General features: G+C 41.2%; 1 protein-coding gene across 1 annotated transcript; it reads right to left on the bottom strand.

The window, feature by feature from the left end:
- Positions 1-902: 902 nt before the first annotated feature.
- On the bottom strand, positions 903-7482 carry LOC113025213 (protein SET-like). The gene is made up of 8 exons (XM_026172721.2): positions 7212-7482; positions 5397-5454; positions 5161-5303; positions 4885-4988; positions 4691-4804; positions 4343-4513; positions 3411-3545; positions 903-1990 (listed from the first exon to the last, which is right to left on the bottom strand). The coding sequence occupies exons 1-8, from the start codon at positions 7279-7281 to the stop codon at positions 1970-1972; spliced, it is 816 nt and encodes a 271-aa protein (XP_026028506.1). The 5' UTR covers positions 7282-7482; the 3' UTR covers positions 903-1969.
- Between the last annotated feature and the right edge of the window lie 3505 nt (positions 7483-10987).

Genomic DNA, 10987 nt, shown 5'->3' with positions numbered 1-10987 from the left:
CCAGTTAACTTAACATGTCTTTGGACTATGGGAGGAAATACCTAGGGGAAACACACTAGAACAGGGAGGGCATATAAACTGTAGTTAGAAATTCCTTCACCTTATGCTGAGATGACTGCTTACTGCCATCCACTATATGTGATCCAAACAACTAAGAAGTAAACCTGACTTTGCCATGCGATGACTCTGCTGGGTCCACTAAATACACTTCTTTGATTGCAGACAAATGGTAGTTTGTTTAAGTGACCAAAATGTAATTTAAATAAACACGTGCAAAACTGTTTTCAAACCTGAGGCAGCCCAAATAATTTATTTTAACATCCACTAGCAGCAAAGTCATAAACAGTGAGGGTAAAGGTCACACTGAAGAGCTAGTAGCTTCCAATAATTTACTTTGCTTTTCTTAAAAGTAGCTAATCACTAGAGTCAGCCAGAACCTGCTCCCAGTTGTAATTATAAAAGTGACATTCTAACTTTTCTGGACAAATATTTCTGGAAGTCAATTCACTTTTGCCAAATACAGATAATTTTTCCCAGTATGATTTATCCTTAAACAGTGCTTACACCATTAAAGAATCACACACCAAACAGATTTTGTCAGCTGTTTGACCAGAGGCCTGTGCTATGTAACAGGATCAGGGATCAAGTCAAAGGCTTTACAGGGGTACACCAACACAGTAACATATGCTGTAGACCTAACCTGCTACAGATGTTCAAGATGAACATGAAATCAATTCTAGCATTACTATTCCTGGAAAAGAAGATCACTCAGATAGTGGTAGGGTGTAAAGTCGTTGGACAGGCCTAATAGCACTAATGCTGTGAGCACATGAGAAAATGGGATGTTGTGAGATTGGTTATGTTAGCTGAACTGGCTAAATGTGATCAAACTACTCCAAACATCATGTATACATTTATTTATTATAACAAAGTAACTAGTACACTTAATTTAATGGGAACAGGTCTCTAGCAGTACAGGAGAAAAGCTGCAGACTCCAGAGGACTCAAGAGAACAGCGTAGTCTCCCATCTGAACGTGTTACACTAACCTAGAACTCTTGAGTTTTAGTGTAATCTCATATATATATGAGAAAATGTACATTACAACTCTTTGTTGTGGGTGCCTGGAAAACAAGACAATGAAACTTTATTTAACAGAAGTCCAGAGTTGGTGTCAAAGTCCCCCTGCCCAACCATACCCTCCCCCATTAAACTGTGTACAATTAACTGGCCTACCAAGATACATGGATATCCCAAAACATTTACAACAGTTCAAAGGAACAAGCTGGTGCTTTTAATCAGTTCATTAATACAATAAGTCACAAAGGAAAATGCAGCTTCTAATAAGCCTCATTACCCCCACCACTGAATATATAATAATAAACACATACACATATGTATACACACACACATATATGTATATATATATACATACGTGTGTATTGATATATGTGTGTATGTTATATGTACGTGTGTGCACGCATATTATATATATAATATGCGTGCACATGTATGCGCTAAGGATGCTATGATTAAGTTATCACTGCACCATAGCTTATTTTTATTGAACTCACAACTTCAACAGAAACTGTTTTTATTGTACATACAAATTGTTATTGTATGGAGTTTAAATCTACATAGAATGACGTGCAGAATGCTACAAATTTTTTTTTAATTCTTTTGCATGTCTTTGGGAGATGTAGAGAAATAATGACAGGTGAAAAATCCAGAGAGCCACTGACACCTGCACCTCCACCCCTCTGCAGACCCGCTGTGTATGGAGCTGGTCCTCAGACAATATCTGCAGGCTGTGGCTGCAGAGGAAGAGGACGGACAGGGTGACAACACACAGACCCCCCCCCCCCACCCCCCCACCCCAAAAAACAAACAAAAAAAAAAAGAAATTTGCTCCCATTGAGTTGAAGAGAGACCACGGAGCGAGGATGGAGAAAAGGTGTTGACTGAAACCTTTAATCATCTTCGCCGTCATCCTGGAAGACGAAGAAGAACAAAAGTATTACAACACAATCATTCAAAGATGTCACCACAGCAGTTTTATTAGCACTCACGTGTGCTAATTACAAGCAGCTTCCAACTACAGCAGCAGCTTTTACATCAACTTGCTACAGGTCTGATAATTTAATTAACTCCGCAAACACGGAAGACAAGGAATGTCACATAAACCACCCGATCCTATACTACGACAACAAATACAATACTACAGTAATGCCACCAGAATACTGGAATAATACAATAACAACAATACAATAATATGGTAGCAACACTAGAACAGCACCAGGTAAAGCCACAATAAGATCACTGTAATCCTGTAATAAGACCAATATAATAGTACCAATATAATTACTAGTTTAAAATAGCCTGAAATACACAATGTCTCTATATCATAAGACTTACTGGTCTACAATAACTACACTACGATGTGACAACTCATGTTATACTAACTAATACTATTAATAATGCATGTGTCAGTTGTTGCCATGTTTATACTGCAATAATACCACCATAACAGTACAATATCACTGTAATACTAAATTTCTACCAATGTAATAATATAATACTAATGTAACTCTGTAATACTGCATTACCAACACTGTAAATGTGCAGTTATATCACTCAGCCGATTGGGATATAAGAACTATAATACTACAGCCATGACACCGCAATTATAGCATTAAGTTAGTATTTTAACAGTAATATCATGCTAAAACACTAAAGCTCCGAGAAAGCAATGATACCACAGCAATGCTACAATAGCACTGTAACGATGCAACTTTGTTAACTATAAAATTACTGACTGTGCTGGTTTTGTTTAGTTTTATTTTTGTAATTTTAGATACACTTTACAGATGAATGAGCCACCAAAGGCCATTTATTCAGAAATACTGATAATACCATGAAACTGCCAGATTATTAAATGACACCACTACATCAATTTTCAGCAATACAAAAAAACTGAAATTACAATCTGATGAATGGCCCAGCGCTGCCTTTAGAATTACTAACATGCTAACTCAATTTATTGAGCAGAGTTGTTCCAAACAGTCAGGCTAAAATTACAATAAATCATAGATACTACTAACAAAATGCTCAGTTTTATCTGTTTTAAATGACCTCTGAGAATCAGTGTGTCATCAGATTGGGGTTTGTTTGTGTATTTATTAATATGTCTCTCTTCTTTGTTTAGCGACTGAACAACAGCAGCACGTTTGATAAGTTTGACCTTGATAAGCTGTTGTTAGAATTTATTTACTTTCTACACCAGGATCCTTTTCTATGTAGCTGACGGCCTGTATCTGTGCAGGGGCGGATCTAGCAAAGGGGGGGCCACAAAGACATACTTTGCAACTTCATAAAAACAGTCCTAAGGACCCACTGAACCCCTTTCCTCACCTCTCCATCTTCCCCATCACCGTCCTCATCTTCATCTTCACCCTCTTCTTCCTCCCCTTCATCAATATCTTCCAGTCCCTCTTCTTCTTCATCATCATCATCGCCATCGCCTTCCTCATCCTCCATGTCTGGGACCTTGGGAACATAAGAGAAAGGTTGAACAGATTGTTACTTTAGCCAAAGATTCACTTTGGTTACTACTTCTGTTTACTAAATATTTCTGGATACAATTCCAAAACTAAAGCATCTATCAGTTCCCTTAACTTGCCACCAACAACCACACTCGGACAAAAAAGCACCTCCTGTTTTTACTGGCTCACTCACTCAGCCAGAGTTAAACGGGTCAAAATGAGATCTGGATCTGTCAGCGAAAGCAGCTGTGTTACTTGGGTCTAGACTCAGTGAGAAACAAAACAAAACAAAAAAAACCCCTCCAGTCTCCTGGAACTAAATCTGAATTACATCGGCATTGTGAAAAGGAGCTTATTCCACTCTTTGAAATTGATGATGACTTGCTGAAGGCGAAACTACGAGTACGATGCAGATGAGTGGAGGCTGTTCATTGATGGTCCAAAACTCAAAAACTGTCCTACTACACCACTCAGACTGGAAGCCAAGACTTTGTCGAGTGTTGTCAAGTTCTTTCCACAAAGTCGAGTTTTTAAACCGTTATAACATCTCCCTCTGGTGTCAGTATGTCTGAGCTTCTGTGCATGATTCTCATTAAAATGGCAGTAAAAAACGATATGGTCATAAACTTGCATCTTCAACCCAGCTGCGACAGCTGAGATGCAATGCGCCAAGTTAGAAAACTCGAGAGGTATACAATTGGCCGAGGCGACACAGGATGTGACGTGAAAATCGTCACCAGACACCGACACAAGGGACACGGCGAGCATAAAAATAGCGTGTGTAGAAGAAACCAATCTTACCAGGTAGTACTGCAGTGGGTTTGGCCAAATGTCATCCTTGATCACTTCTCCCAGTTCATCAGCCCCTGCATCCGAGTGGTCAGTAAACCAGGTGAAGAAGCTCTCTGGCTCCTCATGCTGCCTTTTCTTCCCAGCTTTGTTTGGCGTCTGACCCGTACGTTTTGTCAGGTCCTGATGAGCCAAAAGATGACATTTTTTTGACGAACATAATCAAAGGGCAACTTGGGGAAAATCATTGTAACCGTATTGTACAGTAGTACATATAAACAGAACTGAATTTATAAAGGAAAAAAAATCCAAAGCACATAAAAGTCTAACGGGGAAAAAAAGAGAAAAACAAAAACCAACCTTTCCAGCTTTCCATTTGATTTCAGATGATTTGGAAACCGGGTCGCCGCTCTCGTTTACATTAAACTCTTTGGAGAGGGCTTTGTTCTCGAAGTACGGATTCTCGTCAAAATACTTCAGGAAAGAAAACATTCCAATCAGAATATGGCATGCCAGTTACAATCTATGAATATTACATGAACCTGACAACTCACAAAATCTATTCTATATCCAGACTTTATGTCCTCAAACTCCGTGACCTCCACCCTTGACAAGTAATGAAGTGCTTCCTCGTCCTCCTCTCCCAGAAGAGCTGAAACTAGAGATCAGGTTATGCTGTTAGATCCCATTTCTTTATGTGAACATTTAAAATCACTTAATAATAATTTACCATAACTGATTAACTTTTAGTTCCCGATGGTGACTCTTACGCTCTTGACAGTTCAGAGTCACCATAAACACAGCAGCAACAATCATTTTCATTTAATTACCTTGTGGATGGTTGACGAACGTTGTGACCCAGAAGTTGGGGATTTTGGCTATGATTTCTGATCGCTTCTGAAAGAATGGCTGGCGTAATTTATTGTACTTCTGCTCTACTTTTAAAATTTCTTCACTAGCCTGTTCATTCAGTCTGATGGAGAGAGAAAGACAAAAATGTGATCAATAAAACAGTTTTCTGCAAATTTCCCCCCCCCCAGTACTGATACAGAAGATTCAAACTCACCTGTCAATTTCATTCTGTACTTCATCAATGTGCTCAATTGCTTCCTGCTGCTCTTTTTCTGAAAGAACAAGGAAATGTTTGTTTTTTTTTAAATTAAGGATTTTGGAGTTTTAAAAAAGTTCAAAATAACACCATTCAGCCTATTCGTTAAAGAGTATTTGTGAAATTAACATGACATGCAGACAAAAATAACAATGCACACAATAGACATGTTACACCATAAATGAGAATTATATATTGATATTTTCACTGGACTGTGCACACCGCAGCATTTGATTTCATTTTGGTTTCATAAACTTAGAAATAGCAAAATTGTACAAGGTTAGTCTCGAATCCTTTTGGCCTAAAGAATTTAGGTAACATTCAGAAAAACTGCCATGAATAAAAATAAGAATATCTCAATATATGTCATGACAGAAAATAATATTGATATGCTTTTATTCATCTTCATCAACCCGGGACGTACAACTATGACTTTTTTCTTTTTAAATAATAACTTGGCTGACAGCCAGCACACTTTTTCTTAGAAGCAAAGAGACCGTCATTATAAAAAAATATTTTAGAACACTTCAAATTATTTTTGAACTTCAGGAAACAGCACGTACAATGGGTAAGTACCAACTGAACGGAAGGTAACTGGGAGCATGTCTGCATTCCTAATATTTACAAATAGAGCCTGGTAGTCTGCCGTGTTAAATCAACTATATGCTGATAAAATGCAATTTACTTTTAGACAAATATAGTTAGACAAGTAGATGTTTTTTGTTGTTTGTTTTTGCTTCCCTCGTACAAACCGGATGATACACAGAAACAAAAGAAACAGACTTGTGAAGTTTCAACTTTGGCCAAACTGCAACTTTGATCGGTTCAGAACTTCAATTCATAGAGACATGAACCAGCTTAACACCTCATATCAGTATATAAATAAAATGCATTGTATATAATTATTTCGAAAAAGTGAATCAAGAAACCAGGCTTTATACAGCCTGAACATGATCAGCGTATTTAAACATTTTAAAAGTGCTATGTTGACTGGATGTTGAAGAGACTGATGATGGTCCATGGCAGACAGACCCTGTGCCTCCTGCAGTTTAGGCGCTTCCTGTTACTGCTAAAGGCGGCCTGGTTTGAATGCGAGGCTTAGCGACGTCTCCGCTGTCTGCTCCCCTCTGATAACAACACACCACCCGGTCCACCAAGGATCCCTCCGCGTGTTCCACACATATACTGTCCAAATCCCCCATTTCCAATCCTGTTTAAATGACCAAGTACAGAAGCGCCGGTTTACCATATACACAGACACGATCTCAATAGACGGGCTCCCGTGAACGTTACCCCGCAGCAGCTAACCTTTCCGTTATCGCTGCTCGGCCTCTCTGGGAAAGACTTCTGCACTTGCTAACAATGAGGCCATTTAAGAAGCTACAGCAACAAACGCGTGTACGGAAATGTGCAGGGGCGTGCAGTTCCATCACTACTTCTCCAAGGGCAAACTTCTCAAACCGAGAACAATAACCACACATCCCGCTAAACGCAAAGTAGACACTGGCCTCCAACACGCTCATCAACTAACGCTGGCAGCTAATTTAGGCTAACAGCTAGCACCCGCTCACGCTGCCTAGCATGCTACGTTACTGAAAAGCGCTCCACAGCAACATCCTACCCTGACGTGTATCTGCAGGAAAATATTAATTTAGCTTTTCATCCGCAATCACGCGGACCAAACCACACACCACACTGAGCTGAGAATAACAAAATCACGATAAACAAATGAAAATGGCGTTGTACAGGATAAGCGCCATTCCTTAACGTTACCAGAGGTCTCGTCCGCTCCGTCGTGATTTGAATTCTCCTTCCTACTGACTTTTGCCGATGAGGCCGACATGGTTATCGTTTGTTGTGACTCTTTCGACCAGACGTATATCCAAGGCGGTTCAAAACTCTTCTCCACAGGACAAAAGTTACTTCCACCTTGGACAGAGTGCGTGTCTCGCAGTACACGATAAGGAGGAGGACTGAGCGCAGCTTTGCACGCTCGTTTCTCTCTGCGACTTACCGTAGCTAAACATATCTGTGGTGCTCTACTGCCTCCGACTGGTTGGAGTCCGACACTACAACTTAAAGCGACAGCTTGTACAAAGAAGTTAAGCCTCCACTACCCAGTAAACCACCTTTTCTTTTAGTACGAAATTTCACGGCTACTTCATAACACACACACACACACACACACACACACACACACACACACACACACACACATATATATATATATATATATATATATATATATATATATATATATATATATATATATATATATATATATATATATATATATATATATATATATATATATATATATATATATAACATAAATAAACATAAGGTGATGGGGGTGTCAGTCAGGATGAAACATAAATAAACAACAACAACAACAAACCGCACACCGAGATCAATTCTACAAATTCTCTCTAGGCTCCTTTTGTCCATGTGTTTCTTTTATCTGTTTATTTATTCATTTATATTTTTGTTATTACATTATGTGTAGTATAGTATGACAGACAGGAACAAAAAAGGGAAGGGTCAACAGCCACACCAGAATCAGAATCAGAATCAGAAAGGGTTTTATTGCCAAATGTTGAGCGGGTTTCCAACATTAGGAAATTGCTGCGGTGCTTCAGTGCAAACATACTGTTATAAATTAAGCTTAAATAGACATGAAAATAAAAATGAGAATAAGAATTAAAAGTGCTAAGTAGATAGATAGATATATACATGATATATACATGATATATACATGAGTGCAGGTGGTGATCAGTGCCAAACATGGAATGATGCAGTGAACACAGCGTAGGGTCATGTGTTAGTGGTGGGAACAGTCATACGGTTATTGTTCATGTGTCCAACAGCAGAGGGGAAGAAACTGTTCTTATGGTGAGAGGTTCTGGTGCGAATGGACCGGAGCCTCCTGCCTGAGGGGAGCAGGTCAAACAGACTGTGTCCAGGGTGAGAAGGGTCAGCTGTGATCCGAGCTGCACGCCCCAGTGTCCTGGAGGTGTACAGGTCCTGCAGAGATGGGAGTCTGCAGCCAATCACCTTCTCAGCAGAGCGCACAACACGCTGCAGTCTCTGTTTGTCCCTGATAGTGGCTCCAGCGTACCACACGGTGATGGAGGAGGTGAGGATGGACTCGATGATTGCGGTGTAGAATTGCATCATCGTCCGTGTTGGCAGGTTGAATTTCTTCAGCTGCCTCAGGAAGTACATCCTCTGCTGGGCTTTCTTGATGACGGAGGTGATGGTGGGCTCCCACTTCAGGTCCTGGGAGATGGTGGTACCCAGGAAGCGGAATGAGTCCACAGAGGTGATGGGGGTGTCAGTCAGGATGATGGGGGGGAGTGGAGCTGTGTGCTTCCTGAAGTCCACAATAATCTCCACTGTCTTCTGGGCATTCAGCACCAGGTTGTTGTGGCTGCACCAGGACACCAAACGTTCAACCTCCCTCCTGTAGGCAGACTCGTCCCCGTCCGAGATGAGTCCAATAACGGTGGTGTCATCTGCAAGCTTGATTAGCTTGACAGACTGGTGGGTGGAGGTGCAGCAGTTGGTGTACAGGGAGAAGAGCAGAGGAGAAAGAACACAGCCCTGAGGGGAGCCGGTGCTGATGGTCCGGGAGTCCGAGACATTCTTTCCCAGCCTCACGTGCTGCTTCCTGTCCGTCAGGAAGTCAGTGTTCCACCGGCAGATGGGATCAGGCACATTCATCTGGGAAAGCTTGCCTTGGAGATGGTCTGGAAGGATGGTGTTGAAGGCAGAGCTGAAGTCCACAAACAGGATCCTGGCGTAGGTTCCTGGGGAGTCCAGATGCTGCAGGATGAAGTGTAGGGCCATGTTGATGGCGTCATCTACAGACCTGTTGGCTCTGTATGCAAACTGCAGGGGGTCCAGGAGGGGGGCCGTGAGGGTCTTGAGATAGGAGAGAACCAGGCGCTCAAAAGACTTCATGACCACAGATGTCAGAGCCACGGGTCTGTAGTCATTTAGTCCAGTGATCCTAGGTTTCTTGGGCACAGGGATTATGGTAGAGGACTTGAAGCAGGCAGGCACATGACATGCCTGCAGTGAGGAGTTGAAAATGCCAGAAAACACTGGGGCCAGCTCGTTTGCACAGTGTCTGAGGGTGGCAGGAGACACACCGTCTGGAGCTTTCCGAGCATTCAGACTCTTAAACTGCTTCCTCACACCTTCTTCATGAATATGAAGAGTTGTGGTGGGAGGAGGTGGTGTGAAATCCTCTTTTGTGTGGGGTGAGGAGGGGGGTGTTGTAGGTGAAGTGTTTGAAGGTGGTGATGGCTCTGTGGAGGGGGGAGAGGTGGGGGAATGAGTGTCCAAAGTGTCTCTATTGTTGGGGCCGTTGGAGGTGTGAAGGCTGCCTGATGGCTCGTCAAAACGGCAGTAAAAGTCGTTGAGGGTGTTGGCCAAGAGCAAGTCATCAGTGCGCCCTGGAACCAACAAGAGGGTAGCAGCATCCAGCGGGGAGCAGTAGAGAGGGGAAACCCCTCCCTCCATGACCATATACCACAGGGGCCAAGGCTCAGCAAGCCTTCAGACCCAGGCCCAGCCATTCTCACACACACACACACACACACACACACACACACACACACACACACACACACACACACACACACACACACACACACACACACACACACACACACACACGCTGATTATGCATGATAGTTTATTTTTCCATAAAAATAAAATAAAAAATAACAATAAACTTCAAATAGTTTATTTTAGGCAGAATCATCATTTTAATGGCGGCAACTCTTCCCAAGAGTGATACAGGTAAAATTCTTCAACGTGTGAGATTATCATCTCCTGTTTTTAGCATAGGAATATGATTTAACCATAGGTCTGAGAGCATGATGGAGAAATTGATACATCCATATCAAATTTTACCTGTCTGTAGTGGAGTGGTAGTTATGTTTGGAACTCTTTTGATATCTACATTTTGTTGGATTGCTGGTGCTAGTGGCTTGATAAAATTAACAAAAAGTGAAGGAGAAAGCTGGCAGCTCTGTCTGGTGCCCCTCTGTAGGTTGAAACTATGTACCAATTAATTAAGTCTTGTTCTTTAGGTAATGATGTATTAAATATCCAGCTTCTGATTAGGGGTATGATTCTTTTCTGTGTGAGAAATAGACACCAGTGCATGATCATTGATAGTGACAGGATGAATCTGAGTGTCTGCGTTATCCCTCATAATGGAGCTTCTAACTAAAAAGTGAGATTGTGAGTGGTGTACTGATGAAAAGGTGTAGTCCCCGAGAGTGGGGTGATGTGAACGGCAAACATTGCAAAGACCAAAATCACACATGTATTGTTTGAGAATGTTTGTAGACTGCCAGTTCAAGTTATGAAAGGGTTAATCAACATTTGGCCCATATATACTAGTGATACACAGATCCATATTTTCAATATATAAATAAAGTATTATAAATATACCTTTTGGATCTGTAATAGCTTTGTGAATTTTATGTATTTTTTGTTACGTAATATGGCTACGCCTCTTTGTTTCCAGTTGT

This window comes from Astatotilapia calliptera, chromosome 7, assembly GCF_964374335.1.
Source record: "Astatotilapia calliptera chromosome 7, fAstCal68.1, whole genome shotgun sequence".
Taxonomy (NCBI): Eukaryota; Metazoa; Chordata; class Actinopteri; order Cichliformes; family Cichlidae; genus Astatotilapia; species Astatotilapia calliptera.
This window is presented reverse-complemented; position numbering and strand designations above follow the sequence as displayed.